General features: G+C 45.6%; 1 protein-coding gene across 8 annotated transcripts in view; it reads right to left on the reverse strand.

The window, feature by feature from the left end:
• fgf14 (fibroblast growth factor 14) overlaps nt 1–23711 on the reverse strand; it is a 510234-nt gene that overhangs the window by 311717 nt on the left and 174806 nt on the right. The window contains exon 1 of one of the 8 annotated variants that reach the window (XM_059970543.1): nt 18948–18974. The exons of 6 other annotated variants lie outside the window; for them this stretch is intronic. Coding sequence is in view for 1 of the 2 variants with exons in the window: in XM_059970537.1 (XP_059826520.1) it covers nt 286–322 (37 nt within the window). In the remaining variant the exon portion in view is untranslated. Of the gene's footprint in view, nt 1–285; nt 338–18947; nt 18975–23711 lie in introns of those variants that run through there. One more of the 8 variants, XM_059970537.1, reaches the window with a different exon arrangement.

The following is a 23711-nucleotide window of genomic DNA, read 5'->3' on the forward strand; positions in this document are numbered from 1 at the left end:
GAATGGCAGAGCAGTCTCGATGGGCTGAATGGTCTGATTCTGCTTCTATGTCTTATGGTCATATACACACAGATTTTGTACAGTGAGAAGAAAGCAGTCAGACCATATTTGATGTTGAGCTACAAGACAACACCAAGTCCTTGGTCAGAGGAGTTAAGGGACTGAATACAAAACTAGGGAGGTTGTGCTTTAGGATTTGTTTGCAGTTAAATATCAGGGATCTGGGCCTCAGCCATGGCTTCAGCAGAGACCCAGACTCCATCGAGTCATGGTGCCCTGTTTCACCTTCAGGTAAACTCTGATCCTGCAGCTCCCACAACATGAAGACTGTTGACTTCAATCCTTAACAACAGTGTGATCGCACAGCGCAGCTGCTAGAGCCACTGCCTCACAGTGCTGGAGACCTGGGTACCACCTGAAAGCAGAGTGTGAACCAGGATCAGATTCAGGTTTAATATCGCTGACATACACTTAATGGATGCACACCGTACACTCACGCGCTTTATTAGGTCCACCTGTACACCTGCCCATTAACGCAATTATCCAAGCAGCCAATCATGTGGCAGCAACTCAATTGAAGAAAAGCATTCAGACATGGTCAAGAGATTCAGTTGTTGTTCAGACCAAACATCAGAATGGGGAAGAAATGTGATCCAAGTGACTTTGACCGTGGAATGATTGTTGGTGCTGGACAGCGTCATAAGTATCACAGAAATGCTGATCTCCTGGGATTTTCACACACAACAGTCTCAAGTTTACAGAGAATGGTGCAGAAAACAAAAAAAAATCCAGTGAGTGGCAATTCTGTGGATGAAACTGCCTTGTTAATGAGAGCGGACAGAGGAGAATGGCCAGACCTGTTTAAGCTGACAGGAAGGCGGAAGTAACTCAAATAACCACATGTTATAACAGTGGTCTGCAGAAGAGCATCTGTGAATACACAACACATCAAACCCTGAAAGAAATGGACTGCAGCAGCAGAAGACCAGGAACATATACTCAGTGGCCACTTTATTAGATACAGGAGGCACTTCGAACAGGCACTCAATGCATGTCATGAAATTTGTTGTTTTGCAGCAGAAGTACACAGCAAAAGATAAAAATACTATAATCACTTTCAGAAAAGAAAGCAAAAAGAGTGCAAAATAGTGAAATAATGTTCATGGACTGGTTCTGCGTCTGTTCAGAAATCTGATGGTGGAGGGGAAGACGCTGCTTCTGGAACATTGAGTGTGTGTCTTCAGACTCTGCTACCTCCTCTCTGATGGTAACAATAAGAAGAGAGCACGTCGTGGGTGATGAATATCCTCAGTGATGAGGCAGCACCTTCTTGATGGTTGGTGCCTATGATGGAGCTGGCTGAGTTTGCAACCTTCTGCAGAATTTACCTGTGTAGCATTTTCCATTGACTGCATCGTGCCGGCACAGAGCAGCACTATTGCAGTGTCAAAGTAAGCCTGCATTGTAGGGATGTGTTAAATTTGATCCAATAAAAAAAAGGAAAATGATACGGGTCAAACCAACAAAGGGGCAAAGTTTGATCCAATGTCTTTGTGTGCGTGTGTGCTGATGATACGAATGTCAAAGCCACTGTAAACTTGTCATTTTGTTGGCAAGACTAGGAGAGGGACAGCGAGACTAAGTAGAAGAAGATTGTAATTGACAAATTGAAGTCAGCACTGTAAAACTGTGAAATATTTCACACAGGCAAAAGATGGACCTCAGCTGTAAAACATCAGCACAATGCAGGAAGCTGCTCAGTCCATTATATCCACCAGCTATTTAATAAGCAATCCAGCCAGTCCCACTTCCTGCATCTTCAATGGTTCAATTTAATATCAGAGAATGTATATAGCATACTACCTGAAATCCTTACTCTTCACAGACATCCATGAAACAGAAGAAAATAATCCAAAGAATGATTGACAGAAAATATTAGAAGCCCCCCCCCCCTTCTCCTCCCAGGCACAAACAGCAGCAAAGGCCCCAGAGACCATGATTAGAGTCCATCAAAAACCATTGTCCATCCCAACACTATATTCCTGCATTTTTCTGATCTCTTCTGAATCTAAATCCATTGGCCCGCTTTACATTGTTAAGAATCTTACTTCAACTTAATTTTTCAGAATTAATCTCCTCATCCAAACTTATGCGATCTACCAACAGTGAACTACCCTGCCCTCTCCCCCCTTAATCACTCATCAACTCCTCAAGACAGCAAGTTTCCAGGAGCACCGAAGCTAGAAAGGTGCAGGTACAACAAGAATGTTTACATAGCCATCTCCCATTATACATAGAGGAATTTACAATGTAAGGCCAGACATGGAGTTAGCAGAATGACCCCAACTAACTTCTCGAACAGGATGCTAACTGCTTTCTATGTCACTCACCACTCTGATAAATTGTTCAAAACTTCCAGAAATTAGCAGCAACTAGGGCCAAGTTGTAAATATTTTAAAAGGTAGAGGTGCACATTCAGGGGTCAATTCAGTAAGTAAACTGTACATCTGCTTGTTAATGCAAATATCCAATTGGCTAATCATCTGGCAGCAACTCAATGAATAAAAGCACGCAGGCATGGTCAGGAGATTCTGCTGTTGTACATCAGAATGGGAAAGAAATGTGATCTAAGTAACTTTGACCGTGGAATGTTTGTTGGTACCAGAAGGAAGTATGTCAGAACCTGCTGACCTCCTGGGATTTTCATGCACAACAGACTTTGCTCACCGTGCATTAAAACAGCGGTGTGAAGAGCATCTTTTAATGCACAACACCTTGAACTTGGAGTGGGTGGGCTACTGCAGCGGAAAACCACTCCGGGTTCCATTCCTGTACCCAGTGGCCACTGAGTGTATCTAGGGCTTGAATATTTCAGCTTCTATATTTGGATTTGCGTTTTCATTCTTGTTGTTTGAGAATCTCAGTTACCAAACTTTCAGACAGCTTTCAGTTGGGATAATGCGGCAAGAACACGCTGGAAGCTTACCCATTGTTACCTGAATTCCTACTAACCTGGCATTCTCCCTGAGTTACCAGGTTACATCACTAATGAGCACATTCTATTTCATGTCAACAAATAAGCATGATTTGTCAGCGGTCTGTGCATAGTAATTGCATATGCAAAACTGTATTCGAAAGCCAAAACAGGTGGTTGGCAAGGTAACGTACCACACCAGAGCTTTAATGGGGGCGCAACAAGTAATTACTTTTTTAAGCAAAAATAAACTGCTTTACGGCAGTATCCATCATCATTGTCCCCCTTCTTCTCACTGCTGCCATCAGGAAGGTACAGGAGCCTCAGGTTCACACCACCAGTTTCAGGAACAGTTATTACTGCTCAGCCACGAGGCTTCAGAACCAGAGGGAATAACTTTACTTGCCCCATCACTGAACTGATACCACAATCTATGGACTCACTTTCAGTGACTCTTCATCTCATGTTCTTAATATTTAATGCTTATTTATTTATTTTTCTTTCTTCTTGCATTAGCACAGTTTGATGTGTCTTACACATTGGTTGTCCACCCTGTTAGTGCAGTCTTTCATTGATTCTATTATGGTTATTGGATTTGTTGAGTATGCCCGCCAGAAAATTAATTTCAGGATTGTATCTGGAGACATATACGTACTTTGATAATAAAGTTAATTTGAACTTTGAACAGTGGAGGGAATATTCAAGTTGAAATCTTTCACCTAACATTTTAAAACTTTTTTTTTGTCCAATACATGTGGAAGAAGACTGTCTTGCGCCTCGCAGAGATGATGCTTCACAAAACATTGGCAGATAGTCCCATCACTTGCTTTGTAAGATTATCCTGAACAGTGCATTGGAAATAGAAGCCCTGTCAATGGGTTGGTAGCAGGTGCAAACTGCAAACTGTTATTTGCAGAAGAGCCCTTTACAGCATGAGAAGATAATTTATTGTCTGACCTGGGGAAATGAGTAACATGGCACTTTCTACAGGCAATAGCCATAAGACCATAAGGCATAGGAGCAGAATTAGGCCATTTGTCCCATCGAGGCTGTTCCACCTGATTTATTATCCCTCTCAACCTGCTTTCTCCCCATAATTTTTGACGCTCTGACTAATCAAGAACCTATCAACTCCACTTTAAATATACCCAAGAGCTTGACCTCCACAGCCATCCGTGGCAACAAATTCCACAGATTCACCACACTCTGGCTAAAGAAATTCCTCCTAACCTCTGTTCTGAAAGGATGTCCCTCTGGTCCTTGATCCCTGATCCCACCACTGAACTTGATAACATCATCCATCGGTTTCACCCTCAGCATAACAAGCAGCATTTTGGACTGAAGAGGGAGGCGTATAAAAGTCATCAGCTAATTAATGACTTAACAAGACAATGTTACTTTATAGACATCCTTCAATGAAAACGGAGATTGTGTCAGTAACCATATGTGTGTTAATCATTGGAAGTTCAGCCTGAAAATTTATGCATGTGAAATAATGAGTCATGACTCATTAATATAAATGATCTTTAATTAATCCAATCAGGAATTTAGGTTGTCATGGAGAACTGGGAGCATGCACCGTGGGGAAAGGATAAGGCAAATAGTGGCTCTGGGTTTAAGGGGAAGCTAGATAAGCACATAAGGGAGAAAGGAATGGATGCAGAATGGGACAAAGGTAAAGCCCTTGCTGAGGAACAAAAGGTCAGAGGGAATGGTGAAAATACGGCAGGAATTAGTCCTGATGAAGGACCTTGGCCCAAAACATAAACTGTTTATTCCTCTCCATAGATGCTGCCTGAACTCCTGAGTTCCTCCAGCACGTTGTGTAAACTTGCTTATGTTACCCACCCTGCTCTCTCCTGGAATTGGGTACGCAGAGGAATAATCACTATGACACACTTTGGTTTCTCCATTTGCTTTGAACACCTCCACGTCCACAAGGAAAACTGGCCATTTGCTTGGCCATCGTGAATCAGTCAATTGTCTGGTGATAAACCCAGTCTCTGCAAATTGGTTTTAGTAGAGTGAGAGGGGGAGGGAGGGAGAGGGAGAGGGGGGAGGGAGGGAGAGGGAGAGGCGGGAGGGAGGGAGGGAGAGGGAGAGGGCTGAGAGGGGAAGGAGGGAGAGGGGGAGAGGGAGGGGGGAGGGAGGGGAGGGAGGGGAGGGAGAGAGAGAGGGGGGAGGGAGGGAGGGAGAGGGAGAGGGCTGAGAGGGGAAGGAGGGAGAGGGGGAGAGGGAGGGGGGAGGGAGGGGAGGGAGAGAGAGAGGGGGAGGGAGGGAGGGAGAGGGAGAGGGCTGAGAGGGGAAGGAGGGAGAGGGGGAGAGGGAGGGGGGAGGGAGAGGGGGAGGGAGGGAGAGGGAAAGAGCAAGAGAGAGGGAGAGAGAAGAAGAGAGAAGGGTGAGAAATGGGGGAGGGAGAAGGGGAGAGAGAGTGAGAGAGAGTAAGTATAGTGGGAGAGTATGGACAGGGTGATGAAGTAGGACTTGTGCAGTGAGCGCAGGCAAGAGAGTTGGGATAGTGTCCCATCCCATCTGCAGGAGCCCACAGCAGCTCCTGTCACCCCTGGCCCCAAACATTCACTAATAAAAACAATTCACCCGACATTGCAAGGGGCTGATGGCAGAGACACAAACTCAATGTGTGAACGCAAAGAACAAGAGCAGGAACAGACCCACCCTCATATCAGGTAATGGTCTAGTCCCACCCTGGCCTGGGTGACAAAGAAAAGGCTCTCAGTCTAGAGCAGGGTTCCCAACCTTTTTTTATACTGTGGACCCCCTCTATTAACCTAGGTGTCCATTAACGCCAGGTTGGGAACCCCTGGTCTGGGGTATGGCTGCCACCGGATACTGAGGGGTAGTCCTATGTAACAGCCTCTCAAACACCTCATGATCTATTGTTAAAGAAGGAAACTTATGCACCATCCATGCATTGAAAGGGAACGTACTGATCTGAGTGTGGAGAGAGACACAACATGATTATATTTTATGAATAAAGCGGATTTCTGAGAGGAAAATCTGGCATTTGGGAGGTGACTACCATGAACAAAGAGGGGGATTGTGTTGTCAATCCATGTACAGAAGGAAGTGATACTGAGGTTCAGAAGAGGCAGAGTAGCCCTGTGTGTGGTAGAGGGGTCACAGCTGAGGGTGTCTGCCCCTGATTTCATGCAGCTGGAGTTTGTACTGGCCTGCTGACCCAGACCCTGCTAACGCTCTTCCCCTCAGCTGTCGCCATATAGTCATAGAGCATGGAGAAAGGCCACTCGTCCATGCCAACCGTGGTTCCCACCAAGCTTGGCTCAATTGTCCATAGTTTGTGTCCACATCCCTCTAAATCTCTCCTATCAATGTACATATGCAAATGTATTTTAAATGTTCCTTTTGTACCTTCCTCCAACACATCCTCTGCCAATCTCAATCTCAGGATGAATATGTTGCCCCTCAAATCCTTACCCTCACAACGTATTCCCACACCCTCGAGTTTTACTTCCCTTTCTCTGGGAAGTGCATCCACCCCACCCCATCCATGATCTTCATGGTTTTATACAGCTCTATAATTTCATGCCTTTAGCCATCTATGTTCCAAGGAATAAAATTCTAGCCTGCCCAACCTCTCCCTATAACTTGGGCCTTCATGGCCTGGCAACATCCTCGTAAAACTTCTCTTACACTCTCTCCAGTGTCCTTCCTACAAAAGGCCAACCAAAACTACACAATACTCCATGTGCTATCTCACCAATGTTGTGTATTTTCACGTGTACAACAGAGTACCTGCAAACATAGTTGAGGAACTACACAATATTGCACACTGTGTTAATACTCCTTCCTTGGCAGCTCTCCAAACAGTCACCTGGCATAGATGAGAGGTCTTAACCTTAAACTCTGACTGACCATCTCCCTCCACAGATGCTTCCAGACCCACTAAGTTTTTTCACCAGTTGGCATGTGGCTCGGCTCTCCTGAGGCTTTAGAGGACCTCTCCTTAGCTGGTCCAACAGACTTCTCCCCGTTCAAGTGTATATCCAAGGTCCCGTTAAATCATTTCCACCAAGCCACCATGTCCCAGATCACAGGAGCGCAGCACAAAAACACTTCCCTTCTCTTCACTCAGGTCCTTCTGCCCATTTCCAACACTCCATGTCCTTTGATCAGCACCCTCCTGTCCACGGAAACTTTTTGATTCTACTTACTCCATCAGAACCCCTCCTGAGTTTGGTCACCTTCAATAAATCTTTCCTTCTCTGCTCCACATCTACAGATTTCCCCGAGGCAGACAGTCCTTCATCTTTGGGGCTGTTTCCTATAAATGACTTCCACACCCTGTTCCATGTCCTGACTTCCTTCCTTGAGTCAGGAGCCCAGGAAATTTATTTATTCATTTATTTAGCAATACAGCACGGAGTAGGCCCTTCTGCCCCTTCGAGCCATGATGCCCCAGCAACCCCACAATTCCAATTAACCCTAACCTTATCATAATCTACATGACGTATTAGCCTACCCAGTATGTCTCTGGACTGTGGGAGGAAACCAGGGCACTGGGAAAACCCATGCATTCCACAGAGGGGAGGTACAGAGACTCCGGACAGAACAGCGCCAAGAATGAACTCTGAACTCCAGAACGGCCCAAGCTGTCATAGCGTTACGCTAACCACTACACTACCGAGGTGGCCCATGATAAGATGGAATTGAGCCAGTGATTTATAAGTTGCTGGGTCAAACATTTGTCGACTTGACTGGATTAATATCACTGGGAGATGAGCCGATGCTCATTACTAATAGAAAAGTATGTTCTTAAGATGAGATCTAATGCTTCTGCCTTCCGACACACAAGTTTAAATTTTATAGAGGACATTAATCAAGTACAATAGCAGTTACCGAAAGCAGAGCTCATTTTCTCTTCCTGGGCACGTCACCAACACTTTATCTGGAGCATGAAGCAAAGGCAGACATTTTCATAAGACTCGTGGATTTGGGACACACCCAGGAGAGTAAAGGAATGAAAGTGCTGGAGTTATCTAGGATAAAAAGCATGGACCTCCTTTGAGATATTGGTGCATTTGCAGGCAGAACCTCTCTAACTCTGTGTTTGACTCTACACTTGGGATCCTGCATAAAGCCAGCCCCTTCTAAAACTTCTTGGTTGAGTATCGAGCTTCAAAGTCAAAGTAAAATCATCACCTGCCCAACAAGAAATCAGTAGCAATATGGCGTCTACTGTAGGAGACACCACAGGAGACCTTTAAGTCCCTCTGAAGCCGTCACCCTTCTCCTTCTCTAACTTCCTCCAACTCATCATAAGCCCCATACTCCTGCACTTCTAACTCCCTGTTTGTAGTGATATGAATCACCCACTCTCACTGGCAGCCAGGCACTCAACTGCCTGGACCCCAAGCTGGGGAATGCCTTCTTTAAATTGCTCTGCTACTCAAGATCCAATATTCAAGATTGTTTAATGTACACAAATGCAAAGGAGAACAAAATAAATTTTACTCCGGATCTGATACAGCACAAAAAGTCACAATCAGATAAAAAAACACAATAAATATAAATCCCTAAGATGATTTATGTACATTGATTGATTGTATATCCATAAAGTGATGCTAGGTACAGGACTATCTGTACATAAGGTGACTCTGATAGGAAATGTTGAAGTAGTGGTGGTGGGGGTGTGGAGGGGTGGGTTAATGGGTGGAGGTGTTGATCAGTCCTGCTGTTTGGGGAAGGTAACTGTTTTTGAGTCTGGTGGTTCTGGCGTGGATGCTGTGTAGACTCCTCCATGATGGGAGTGGGACAAACAGTCCATGAGCAGGGTGTGTGGGATCTTTCATGTTGTTACTGGCCCTTTTCCGGCACCTTTCTCCATATACTGTACATCCTTGATGGCGGGTAGTCTGGTGCTGGTGATGTGTTGGGTAGATTTGTAGAGTCTTCCTGACCACTGCAGTTCAGCTTCCTTCCCTCTTTCTCCTTGAAGAAGCTCTTTGGATCCTCCGTCATTAAAAAATCATTAGAGCACCTGCCCCAACATCTTTATGTGTCTCATTATCACTTTTTTCTTATTTAGAGATACAGCACCCTTCCATCCCAATGAGCCTGTGCCACCCAATTACCCCCATGGTACCAATTAACATATTAACCTGCACATCTTTGGAACGTGGGAGGAAACCAGAGCACCTGGAGGAAACCCACATGGTCACGGGGAAAATGAACAAAGTCCTTACAGACAGCGGTGGAACTGAACCCCGGTCACCGGTGCTACAATTGCATTATGCTAACTGTTATGCTGCAGTGCCTTCTCTATTTTGTTCAATAGCAAGCCCCTGTGTTGAAGTTGTGAATTTTATCAGAATTCTTTTGCTCGTGAGCTCAAGATAAAACAACATAAATGACATCAGAATGAACCCTCAGCAAAGAGCAGAGGGTTGCAGATACTACACAGCAGTCAATGAACACGGTGGCTACAATGGCACTGTATGCTAGGCACAGCCTATTAACTAGTAGTAACTCTATTATCCCAATTGCAGTACCCCCAATACAACGTTATTGCAGGAAGTGCTCCTGTGCACTCTCTGCCTCAAAGGGAATGTTATCTTTGTTGACCAGTTTCTTTGAAATATTTTGCAGAGTTACCAGAGAAGACTGGAACTGCAACATCGAAACAGTGACTGTTTGCCTCCTCCTCACTCTTGGAAGGAGTGATATCTGTCTCCCCCTTGTTTGTGAGAGAGAGAACCTGTGGGATGTTGGAGTGAGCAGTTATTTTTTCAGGTACTGTAGACCATGGTCTTGCTTTGGGGGCTTTGCAGTTGCAGGCATGGTGGGTAGTGGGATTGCTGTTCTCTATGTTAGAATAAGTGGAGGAAAGGTTTTTGCAGTTTGTGTGTGGGAAGGAGGGGTAGAGGGCTTTGGGGTTCTTAAGTTTTTCTTCTGTCGTTCATTCGTTGGGATTTTTCCTTCTGTGTCGAGGATGTCTGCAAAGAACAGGAATTTCAGGTTGTATATTATATACATTGTCCATTGAACCATTGAGAAGGTTGATGAAGGGGTTCCTGTGCATGACGTTTCAGAAGCTGTTAGATAACATCCCTCACAAGGCTGTATGGCCAAGTAAATGCCAAACAACAACGGGGCAGTGCTACATGAAAGGGAACGTGGCCACAGATGGAAGCAGGTGGTGGTAAACAGCTTTGGTAACACCTCCACTTCCTTAGGAAGGCTAAGGAAATTCAGCATGCCCCAGATGCTGCAGATTTATATAAATGCAGATGAATCATGGATTGGTGCATCAACTAATCTGCCAGTGACCACAATAAATTGCAGAATTGTAGATACTGCCCTGTCCATCACACAAATCAGCCTCCCCTCTACGATTCTGTCTACACATTTTGCTGCCTCACAAAATCAGCTGGCATATCAAGGACCCCTCCCACCCCTGTCATTTTCTCTTCTTCCCCCAGCCGTCGGGCAGGAAGATGCAAAAGTTTGAGAGTGCATACCATCAGATACAAGAATAGCTTCTATACCTCTGTTATCAGACTCCTCAATGAACCTCACATCCAGTAAAAGATGATCTCCTGATCTACCTCGCACCCGATTCACCTACCTGCACTGCACTTTCTCTGGAAATGCAACACAATACTCTACATTCTGTTTTCCCTTGTACTATCTTGATGGCCTGTCTGGATGGCATACAAACCAGAGCTTTCCACTGAGCCTCAGCACAGGTGACAACAATAAACTAATTCCTATTCCATTTCCCTTTCCGAGGGTCAGCATGTGTTCCCCTGCTCTTCTGGAAAGGCATTAACAATTAATGCAGGGTTACATTTCCAAATTTGTACAGCACATAAAACACGGAGATACGATTAACAGAGGGGAGGAAGGCAGGGCCACAGACTAGGTGCGAAGTTCATGGAGACACCAGAGACTGCAGATCTGGAGAAACACATAAGAAGTTGGAGGAACCCAGGCCGTATCTGCAAGGGGAATGATGTTTCAGGTTATGATCCTTCAAGGGTCTCCCTAGTGCTCCTAAATTTATTCCCGCCTGTGAGATCTGAGACACGGACTCAGGTACTGGTACACGAAGTCTCCTCAAGGATACCACTGATGCCTTCCCTGCAAAATCCTGCAAAGTCACTGGAACGATAAGGGAAATAATGTCCTGTGTCCTCCCCCAGCACCTAACAACACCCATCAGCCTGGGATTGTGGTCTGCTTCCTGACTCCCAAGTTGAGTTCTCTCATGGGAAGAGTTCACTGGGGAAAAAAAAGGAAAAGATTCAAGGATGTGCCCAGATCCTCTTTGGAACAGGACTGTCAGAATCGAAATGGAAGTAAAGAGACAAAGAAGCCGCAGATACGAATCTGGAGGAACACACAAAGGGGTGTAAGAACGCAGTGAGTCTGGCATCATTGTGTATTGTGGATGACTTGGGTCAAAGTCCTTTAGTCTAGACTGAAAGATATTGGCGTTATGGCCAGTATAATGAGAGGGGCGAAAGGGGGAGAACAAGATCTGGCAAGTAATAAGTAATAAGGGGGTAAAGTGAAGATAGGCAGGTGGAAGAGGGGTGAATGTGAATAAAGATAGAGGCTGGGATCTGATAGGAGAGGAAGGGAGAGCATGGAATTAAAGGGAGGGTGGTGGGGAGGGCAGATGGGAACAGTGGGCATAAGGGAACTCGTGGATTGGGTGTGTAGGTGATGGTAGGAGCAACAAAGGGCTTGGGATAGGAACTAGGGTGGGTGTAGAAAGAGGGTCGATCAGGAGGGGGGGAGGAAAGGGACAGGGGGAAATGTTTGCCTGAAGTTGGAGAATTCAATGTCCATCGGTTGGAGTCTACCCAGGTGGGGGGGACATGAAGTGCTGTCCCTCCAGTTTGTGTTTCGTCTCACCCTAGCAGTGGAGGAGGACAGGCAGGCTGGTGGGAGAATGGGGAGGGGAATTAACTGTCTGGCAACCAGGAGATCCAGATGGACACAGCAGATGGAGGGAAGGTGCTCAGTGAAGCAATTGCCCAGTCGCGGGCGAAAGTAAGTCAGCCTTGATTCCCAGGGACTGTCTATGGTGAAGATTAGAGCATTTGATGATAAAGGTAGATCTGTAAAATGGTCAGAGGCAGCAGACAGAATTTAACCTCTATGATTAAAGAACACAAAGAGGCAATATACACTCAGTGACCACTTCACATTTCAAAGTATTTTCATTATCAAAGTAGATATTGTACATGCCACCATATGTGGTTCTGAGATTCACTTTCTTGGGATCATTCACAGTAAATCTGAGAAACACAATAGAATCAATGAAAGACGTCACCCAACAGGATTGTCAAACAATCAATGTACAAAGGAGAGCAAACTGTGGAATTATGAAAGAGAAAATAATAATAATAACAATAATAATAATAATAACAAATAAATAAGCAATAACATGAGATGAAGAGTCCTTGAAAGTGAATCCATATTTGTGGGAGCAGTTCAGTGATGGGGCGAGTGAAGTTATCCCCTCTGATTCAAGAGCCTGGTAGTTGAGGGGTATTAAATGTTCCTGAACCTAGTAGTGTGGGTCCTGGGGCTCCTGTACCTTCCTCCTGATGGCAGAAGTGAGAAGGGAGCATGTTCTGGATGATGGGAGTCCTTGATAATGGGTGCTGCTTTCCTGTGACAGCTCTCCATGTAGATATGTTCAGGAATGCTTTACCCATGATGGACTGGGCCATATCAACTACTTTTTGTGGGATTTTCAGTTCAAGGGCACTGGTGTTTCCATAAAGGGTCATGATGCAACCAGTCAGTAAACTCTCCACCACACATCTATAGAAGCTTGTCAAGGTTTTAGATGTCATGCTGAATCTTCGCAAACTTCTGAGGAAGTAGAGGTGCTGCTGTCCTTTCTTCATAATGGCACTTAAGTGCTGGATCCAGGACAAGTCCTCCAAAATGATAACACTGAGAAATTTTGATTTTCCATCTCTGATCCCCCGATGAGTCATCCAGTTTTCTCTTTGTGAAGTCAATAATCAGCTCTTTGATCTTGGTGACATTGAGTGAGAGGTTGTTGTTGTGGCATCACTCAGCCAGATTTCCCATCTCCCTCCTCTATGCTGGCTTGTCACTACCTTTGATTTGGCCAACGACAATGGTGTCATCAGCAAATTTAAACATGTCATTGGAGCTGTACTTGGCTTCACAGTCCTTAACTATAAGTGAATAGAGCGGGGGGGGGGGGGGGGTTGCTGATAAATACACAGCCTTGTGGTGCACCTATGCTGATGGAGGAGATATTGCTGCCTATCCAAACTGACTGGGGTCTGCAAGTGAGGAAATTGAGGATCTAATTGCACAAGGAGGTATTGAGGCCCAGGACTTGAAGCTTAATGATTGGTTTTGAGGGGATGGTAGTGTTGAATGATGAGCTGTAGTCGATAAAGAGCATTTTGGTGTATGCGTTTTTGTTGTCTAGATGTTCCAGGGTTGAGCGAAGAGCCAATGAAATGGCATCTGCCGTTGACATGTTGAGCTGGTAGGCAAATTGGAGAGGTTCAAAGTCACTTCTTAGGCAGGAGTTGATTTGTTTCATAACCACCCTCTCAAAGCACTTCATCACAGTGGACGCACGCAAGTGCTACTGGACAATAGTCATTGAGGCTGGCATCGGGGATATGGGAGCTTGTGAAGGTTCCTCAGTGCTTTTTTTTGAACCAGCGTGATGTGTTGTGGGCTGCTTACTCTTTATTCGGCACACCTGTGTACCTGCTCGTTAATGCAAATATCTAATCAGCCAATCGTGTGGCAGCAACTCAACGCACAAAAGCACGCAGACTTTTGTTATTCAGACCAAACACCAGAATGGGGAAGAGATGTGATCTAAGTGACTGTGACGGTGGAATGATTGTTGGTGCCAGACGGAGTGGTTTAAATATCTCAGAAACTGCTGATCTCCTGAGTATTTCACGCACAGCAGTCTGCAGAGTTTACAGAGAATAGTGTGAAAAACAAAATAACAGCCAGTAAGTAGCAGTTCTGTGGGTGAAGATGCCTTATTAATGAGAGAGGTCTGAGAAGAATGGCAGGCTCGCTCAAGCTGACAGGAAGGTGACAGTGACCACGTGTTAGAACAACGATGTGCAGAAGAGCACCTCTGAACGCACAACTCGGTGAAGCTTGAAGTAGGTGGGCTACAGTAACAGAAGACCACACTAGCTTCCACCCCCAAACTTAATAAAGTGGCCACTGACTGCGGTTTACTGTTCAAAGTGGTGCAGCACTGAAGCGTGCATTGAACCCGGCCAGGTGCATGAGCACAAGCTTTACGGGTGGAAGAGAGACATCGGTAATGGATTTCGATGCTGGGCTTCGTAAACAGGAGCACAGAAAACAAACACGGACATTCTGAGGAACCAGTGTAAACCACTGGAATATTAGACATAAAACATTACAACGCTTCAGTTCACAATGTTGTGCCAACCCTTTAACCTACTCTAAGATCAGTCTAACCCTTCCCTCCTACATAACCCTCCAGTTTTTCTATCACCCATGTGTTTATCTGAGAGTCTCTTAAATGCTTCTGATATATCAGCCTCTGCCACTGTTTCTGGCAGTGTGTTCCACTCACTCACCTCTCTGGTCACAAGAACACAAGAAATAGGAGCAGGAGTAGGCCATCCGGCCCATCGAGCCTGCCCCAATATCCTATAAGATCATGGCTGATCTGTCCGTAAACTCAGCTCCATCTACCTGCCCTTTCCCCATAACCCTTAATTCCCTGACTATTTAGAAATCTATCTAACTGTACCTTAAATATATTTAGTGAAGAAGCCTCAACTGCTTCCCTTGGGCAGAGAATTCCACAGATTCACCACTCTCTGGGAAAAACAGTTTTTCCTCAACTCCGTCCTAAATCTTCTCCCCTTAATCTGGAGACAATGTCCCCTAGTTCTAGTTTCACCCACCTACCCAGCAACTTTCCTACTTCTATCTTACCTATCCGTTTCAAAATTTTGTATGTTTCTATAAGATCCCCTCTCATTCTTCTGAATTCCAGATAGTATAGTCCCAGGCGACTCAATCTCGCATCATAGATTAACCCCTTCATCTCTGGATGTACTTAAAAACTTACTTCTGGCATTCACCGCACCCACCCCCACCTCCACAATTTCTTCCAATTGTCTTAAAATTATTCCCCTCATATTAGCCATTTCCACCCTAGGAAAAATAAGTTTCTGGCTGTGCATTCAGTCTATGCTCTTATCATCTTGTACACCTCTATCAAGTCACCTCTCATCCTTCTTCGCTCCATGGAGGAAACCCCTTGCTCATTCATCCAATCCTCATAAAACATTACTCTCTAATCCAGGGAGCATCCTAGTAAATCGCCTCTCTAAAGCTTCCACATCCTTCCTACAATGAGGCGGCAGAACTGAAGTGTGGTCTAACTAGGCCCTTACAGAGCTGAAACAATGCTTTGAATTTTGCTCACCATACCAGGTGGGCATCGGGAGAGGCTTACTGGGATGGTTTCTGGGATGTGGGAAGACTGCACTGGAGAAACATTTTTAGATGTACTTTCAGAAGTATCCTAATTGGTTGCAGCGTGGCCTACTACAACAATCCCAATGCAAAGGAACACAGGTGATTGTAGAGTAGTGAACGCAGCCCAGTCGATCTCCCCACCATTTACAGCTTCTACAGGAGGTGCTACCTCAAGATGACATCTCTCATCGACGTTCCCCACCATCCCTGCCCTCTTCTCACTGCTATCATTGGGCGGGAGGTACAGAAGCCTGAAGTCCCACACCACCAGGTTCAGGAATAGTAACTTTTCTATGATCATCAGATACTTGAACCGGCCTTCACACCTCTAATCCCATCTCAGCAACAGAGCTCTACAGACCTGCTCTTGCACTACCATGGAGCTGTTTCTGATTGTGCCTTTTGCTCTAATGTCCTGCTTTGCAGTCTTTTTATTCTTCGCTGCCTTGTATAATTTATGTATATGTTATGCTCTGATTGTCTGTGCCTGTGATGCTGCCGCAAGCAAGATTTTCCTTGTACCTGTACCTCACCATAGGTGTGCACTTGACAATAAACTCAACTTGACCTGACTTGACCTCAGTACGGGAAGAATTTTCCTCTTGGTAGGTGGTAAATAGATGACAAAGGTACAAGGAAAGCTGATTTATTTGTGTCGAGGGTGGTTTGAATCGGTAATTTGCTGTCCGTCAGAGGGTGGAAGCGGACAGCCTGGGCACTGCAGGGCAGTGGGCAATCCCAGCAAAGATACGATGGGCCGAACACCCTCTCCACACCACATTACAGCACGACGCAGAGCACAGAGAGTCAACACAACAGATCGATGGCTGGTGACTTTCACGTTCAGACAGAGATCGAACAGCAGGGGAGATCAGTAGCTTCCACAGGTAGCAGGTAGGAACAGAAACCAGGACAGCCAGCTTAGCACTGTGACGTCTTTTCCCTGATTGTACTAGTTTAAGAAAGCCCCGGAAAGATCCAATTATAAAAGTAATTAGTAGTTATCTATTGTCCCTCTTAGCCCCTGTCAGCTTCTATTAATAGATTCCATAATAGGCTTCTGACGTTGGTGTGGTAACTGCAGACGCCACATTGACAGACAGTCTTTAATGAGGTGGGATTCTTAGTTCGCCTTTCAGGAGCACTACATACAGTCTCCCCACAACTCTAGTGCCAAAAAAACAGCTATGTGCACTTAATGGCAGCTTGAAGAGCAAGACAGCAGAACGTTATTTAAAGGAAGGGGCGTTACAGTGCAGCGGGATCTGGGTGAGCTTGTGGGTGAAGCCATCAGTGTCCGGTCCCAGCAAGCAATTCCGAAGGCAAATGGAACATTAGGGGTGGGAGAGTACGGAAGTTGGAGAGGTCTTACCAGAATGGTATGGGCCATAATGAGACCATTACTGAAGAAGGGATGCGTTTGCACTGAAGGCAGTGCAGAGAAGGTTTACTGGCTCCATTCCTGGGGTGTGGGGATTAATGTGCGGAGAGAAGCTGGGCATCTTAGGCCTTTATTCATGGGAGTTTAGTAGACTGAAATGTGTAAGGCTGTGGGGACTACGCACAATCGGCTATCAGAACTCAGTGGGTTGAGCAGCATCTGTGGAGGGAAAGAGATTGTTGATACTTTGTGTCAAAATCCTGATACAGATGTTAATAATTCCTTCCCCTCCCCAGAACCCCAACAGATGCTGCTCCACGCACTGAGTTCATCCAGCTGCTGTGTGCTGCTTCAGCTTCCAGTATCTAAAGCCCCTTCTGTCTCCAAGGTTCTGCAGGGAATTGACTGGGTGGGTGCTTTCCCCTCATGATCCAGAACCTTTTTCACACCATGGACCAATACCATTAAGAACCCCCAATCTAGAACATGGAGACTCGCTTCAGAATAAGGGGTGGCTTTTAAAATAGAGGTGAGAGGCTTCCTTCCTGCCCCACCCCTTGAGGTTGATGATTCTTTGGGATTTTCTAGCTCAGGAGGTTGTGGAGGGTCTGTCATTGTATGTGCTCAAAGTTCAAAGTAAATGTCACCATCTCCTACCCTGAGCTTGATTTTCTTGTGGTCACTCACAGTAGACGTTCAATAGAATCAGTGAGAAAGCACACACAGAGTGACAACCAATGTGCAAAGGAAGATAACCTGTGACAAAAAATAATATTGTGAACACAAGTTGTAGAATGCTTGAAAGTGAGTCAATAGGTTGTGGAATTACCTGTAATTTATTCCATAGTTTACCTCAAGGCTGCGATAGAGTCACCGGGAATCAGGGCGAATGGGCACACGGTCTTACTAATTGACTGAAGAGGCGAGAGGAGTGAATGCCAGTCCCCTGCTTCTAACTCTTGCGGTCTGATTCCAATGCAGCAAAACATCCAGCAGCATCTCAAAGGACCAATCTCAGGAAAAGGTTGATTCGCAGGGAATACTCAGGCAAGATTTCAAAATCTTTTTTTTTATTTAAACACAGTTGTTGATATCTGGGACTTGCCACCTGAGAGGGTAAGTGGAATCTGACACAAATACTGCATTCAAGAGGTTTTTTAGGTAGACTGTCTCTCTTTCTGCCCTTTGCTCTTTTACAAAGCTTCATAAGATCAATTTCCTTGGTAGAGTCAGAGTGATGCAGCACAGAAACAAGCTCATGCTTGTAACTGTGGAACGGAACATCAGAGAAAGCACGTTTGAAGAAATCTCTAATGCACATAATCCTACTAAAAGAAATGCTACTACAGAGAGAAAAAATACATTTCCCATTCTGATACAAGAAATGAACAGGCCTAAGTCTAACTGCAGCTTACAGTACACTACATTCCAGTTCATTCAAACCTTCCAAAGAATTACACACCATCTGACTGAATTGAAGCAAAGACACATTGGGCAGTTGTGCAACAGTCCTATCATGGAGGAAGAATTTGAGGAGGATCAAGTGATGAGGGAGGGGCAGAGATTTAGGGAAGGAATGCCAGATAATAGAAGGCAGAGCTTCCACTGGAGAAGGTAATGATACTTACAGCAACTGGATGTAATATATTCCAGAAATAGTCTTTCATTGTAGATCACAATATTTGCAACACTTTCAACACCAATGGCAAGATTATGCCTGTGTTTTTTCTCTCTCACACACACACACACACACACACACATTCCACCCACAATTCTGTGCCGATCTTCACGCCAGTTTATACCAATGTCCACATCCTGTGCATCATCCCTACCCCTCCATTCCCCTCTTACTCATGTGCCTATCTAAAAGCACCTCAAGCTCCACCAAACTGCTTGCTTCCACTACTACCCCCAGTAACCCATTCCAGACACCCGCCTGGAAAAAGAACTTACCCCCTCTAACCTTAAAAGCACGCCCACTAGTGTTTGACATTTCTACCCTGGGAAAAAATTCTAATTGTCTATCTTAACGAAGCCTCTTGCAATGTTAAGCACCTTTATCGGGCCTCCTCTCAGCCTCCGATGTTCTAGGGAGAGCAACACAAGTTTGTCCATCCTCTCCTTACAGCTCATGAAAGCAGCATCCTGGTAAGTCTCTTCAGCACCCTCTCCATGGTCTCCACATCATTTCTATAGTGGGGTAAGCAAAATGCCATAAATGAGGTCTAACTGAAGTTTTATAGAGTTACTGCATGACTTCCTTACTCTTATATGCAACATCCCCACCAACGAAGGCAAGTAATCCATAGCCTTTCTTTACCACTTTATCCACTTGTGTAGCCACTTTCAGTAAACTTTTGTGTCAGGAACCCATAGATCCACCTGTACCTCAATGCTATAATGGTCTACTATTAACTAAATATTTTCTCCTTTTTTTTGATGCCCCACACTTGCCCATGTTAAACCCCACCCACCACTTCCCTGCATATCTCGAACAGATCTATATCCTGATGTATTATTTTGTTAGTTCTTGACACTGACCACAACTCCTCCAATTTGGTGTCATCTACAAACTTGATAATCCACCTATTTACATTTTCATCCAAATCGTAATATGATTTATAAAGCAGCTCCTGGAGATTGAGGATTGAGGCCCGAGGGATTAATTGGAAGACCAGGAATTGAGGCCCATTGGCCAGAGCCTGAGTCTGCAAATCTCTATAAGTCTGCAGGGGTAGTCGAAAGCCCATTGTCTGCTTATCCAAGTCTGCTGTTTGCTGGAGGCTGAAGAAGATGGCTTGGCTTGGGGTTAGTGTCAGGAAATATAGAGGAGGCTTGACACAGAAGTAGAACAGCAGAGACGATTTAGTGGTGAGCAACAACTTTGATAATAAAGAGAGAACAGATGGTTAGCACAAGGCCACATGGTAACTGAAGACTAGGAGCAAATGGTTGAGGCTGGCTGGTTCAAATGAGTGAACAAAGATTGTGGATAAGAGGCTGGGTTTAAATAGGTCGCAGGTGATGAGATGGAAATAAGTGGCAGGTGATTCCTGTGAGCTGGGTGTAGATTGGGAGGACAGGAATGTGCAGGAATGACAGGACACCTCCCTCATACAGTCAGCACCCAATGGCCCAGGGCGATCTGGATGAGAAGACAAAACTCAAAGCTCTGTTGCCTTGCAGCTATACCCACTCATTAGGAAGACTTGAGAGTAAACCTTGAGGAAAAATCCAGAGCTGGAGTCTCTAAGTCAGTCCTATGTTGAGTTCAACGCTGACTGGCAACTCCTGCAATACCACTGGTGCCAAGCTGTACTAACGCCGTTCATTTGGATTCATCAGATGCATGAAGCGGGGAGCCTACTCTCCATATCACACTGCCCTGGGTGCATATCACGTAGACATCTGGGACACAACATCCACGGTCAATCCCAACCAACTGAGGGCCTCAAGTGAATCTGTGGAATTCATTGCCACAGACACCTATGGTGGCCAAGCCTTTGAGTGTATTTAAAGCAGAGGTTGATAGGGTTCTGATTAGACAGGCTGTCAAAGGTTACAGAGAGAAGGCAGGAGAATGGGGTTGCGAGGGATAATAAATCAGCCATGATGGAATGGCAGAGCAGATTTGATAGGCCAAAAGGCCTAGTTCTGCTCCTATGTGTTGTGGTCTCACGGCTCTTTCTGGCTGTCCATTGGTCTACGGATGATAGCCAGAATTCAAACTCAGTGAGGTACAAAGGAGGGAGCAGACGGCTCACCAGAAGCGGGGACAAATTGTGGGCATCAGTCCAACTGAATGTCCTGGGGGTTGCCATGGAGGCACACTAAATATTACGGTACTTGGTCCGTTTCTTCAGTGGCTCTCATTAGTTTATAGGCCGCCTTGAGGCCCTGTCATGGTCACCATGGCACCATTGGAATGTGGCAAATCCATGGCGATGGAGGGCCGGAAACACGGCAGGAGCCCAGAGAGTCACTGGTTGGAGAAATTGGACTGAGCACATTGAGGGAAGGCAGAGACAAAATTACATATATCTGCAGTCATAGTGAACCACCAGAAGCAGCATTGCAGAAAATCCAGGATCCATTGTGTACCTGGATGGCTGGAGAGGGGTGAGGTATGGGCCCACAGGCATGCCTCGCAATGCACGGCCACCGGCATGTACCTCCCCTGGTCAGATGTGTCGGCCGAGCAGGCTCGTGTTGTAGGGCCTGGCAGACCTGGTTCTCAAGGTCCCAGATGGTCACTGGGAGGGTGGAATTATGGGCTGAGGCTCAATCTCCTTCAGCCAGGTCACTGGGAAATGCATGACAGGGAATCTGCCCTCGTGTTCTTGAAGCAGGGTTGGTAGGAGATAATGAAGCTGAATTGTTCGAAGAGGGCCCAGCGAGCCTTGGGTCTGTTAATTGGGTATGGTGTTCTGGTGGTGAGTCCAGATCAGGTAGAGCTTGGTTTTCCTCTCAGCCAATGCCTCCATTCCTCCAAGCCCTATTTGTCGGTGAGCAGACAATGAGGATGGACATATCTGTGCAGCATGTCTCAGAGATTCTTGTTGATGAAGATGGCTGGACGGTTGGAAATTCTGACAGGCATCACCAAGTAGTCATGGTGGCCAGTTGGTGCTGGGAACACTCATTCCCTGGCAGATATGGATCATGTTGAACACTCCATAGATCCAGTTCGGTGAAGATCTGGACCCCTGGAGTGTTTCGAATGAGGCCTGACGGAGGTCTGCACATGGGAGTGGGTGGGGTGGAGAAATGGGGCTTGTTTGATAAAGATCTGGGCCCCCGGAGTGTTTCGAATGCAGGCCTGACAGAGGTCTGTACATGGGAGTGGGTGGGGTGGAGAAATGGGGCTTGTTTGGTAAAGATCTGGGCCCCCAGAGTGTTTCGAATGAGGCCTGACGGAGGTCTGTACATGGGAGTGGGTGGGGTGGAGAAATGGGGCTTGTTTGGTAAAGATCTGGGCCCCCAGAGTGTTTCGAATGCAGGCCTGACGGAGATCTGTACATGGGAGTGGGTGGGGTGGAGAAATGGGGCTTGTTTGGTTGTTGCCATTTTGGTGCATGTTGCCCTCTGAGTTGATCTGCAGACCATTGTGAGCATGCTGGAATTTATGGAGGCATTTGCGGGCTGCCGCCAGCACGCTGTTAACACAAATAACACACTTCACTGTATGTTATGATGCACACGTGATAAATAAATTTGAGTCTTTAATCTTGAATATTATAACAAACAACAGAGGTGCCAGCTCTCGTTCTTGAGGAACACTACTGGTCACAGATCTCCAGCTAGACTATCATCCTTCCACCTACAATGTTACTAACAATTCCTCTCCCTCCTCTCTTACCACAGATTACAGTTCCTGTCTCAGTCATTGTTCTGCTTCTATTTATCTCTGTCCCTCTCTCATTTTTAGCTCTCTATTTCACTCTCTGCAACTATCTCTTCCTTCTTCCTGTCGCAACGACGCCCCGTGTGTGCACCGTCTGCAGCCTGTCTGGTCGTTGCATAGATTCTGACTCTGTCTGCAGAAATATCCATGATTCACAATATCTACACTGTCTATATTTGTTCCCCATCCCCCTCCCCAGAACCTCAATTGATTTCAACAGCTCCGCTGATGATTAGACTCAAGGGAGGCCAGGTCAGCACCAGGAAGCTACTCACTGTTCAGCAAATGGCCATGAAGAGACAGCAACACCTTCAGTCCTGCATCAGAGGCAGGTGGTAAATGGAATTAAAATGTTCCAACTATTACACAAGACAGATAGTAACACCTATCACCTTGTGACAATGGCAACCTATTGTTTAGCAGTTTGCCTGATTCTAGCAAACATATCTTGTATTTTAGCTTATGATTTAATTTAAAAGGACTTCAGAAACAGAGGTGGGTGAGGCCATTCAGCCCTTTGGCTGATTCTATGCTTCGTCTTTTATCCGGCCCAACGCCCAGATCCTCTGAATGTCCCTGAGTTGAACACAGCCAGTTGTGGCAATACTATTGAGAGGTGGTACCCGGTCTGGTGAATGTGCAGAGATGTAAGAAGCAATGGTGAGAGGTGGATTCACCCCCATACAACACAGGTACATCCCGACCCGTCATTGAAAGTATCCATATGAGGTGCTGCCTCAAGAAGGCAACAGCTATCACCAAAGAGCCCCACCGTGCAGGTCATGCCACCTTCTCACAGTTACCATCGGGCAGGAGGTACAGGAGCCTGAAGTCCCACAGCACCAGGTTCAGGAACAAGTCTTCAACCATACGTTATTTTGGAACAACCTGCACAACCCAATCACTGCCTCAGTATATCAACAGTATGACCGCTTTGCTCTACCGTGGACTTAATTTTTGTTTGTTCCAATTATGTTCTTGCTTGTATGATTTATGTTTAATTGATGTTTTTTTCAGAATGGGGAGGAAATGTGATCGAAGTGACTTCGACCATGAAATGGTTGTTAGTGCCTGACAGGGTGGTTTAACTATTTTTGAAACTGCTGATCTCCTGGGATTTTCACACAGAACAGTCTCAAAGTTTACAGAGAATGGTGCAAAACACAAAGTAACAACACCCAGAGCTCCGGGTATTATTATCTATCCCTTGCAGTAAAGGACAGCATAACATTCGGGTCCTGACGACCTACAGCCACACACAAGTTTCTAGGTTTTCTATACAAAGACATTGACATTTAATGTTTCAGTTCTGTCTTATAATAAATTTCTAATGCACACATTCCCTGTCTCTACCATTCTCTGCCAATCCCTGTCTCTACTTCCATATTCCCACTATTGTCTGTCCTCCTGGAAGC

This window comes from Hypanus sabinus, chromosome 5 (genome assembly GCF_030144855.1).
Source record: "Hypanus sabinus isolate sHypSab1 chromosome 5, sHypSab1.hap1, whole genome shotgun sequence".
Taxonomy (NCBI): domain Eukaryota; kingdom Metazoa; phylum Chordata; class Chondrichthyes; order Myliobatiformes; family Dasyatidae; genus Hypanus; species Hypanus sabinus.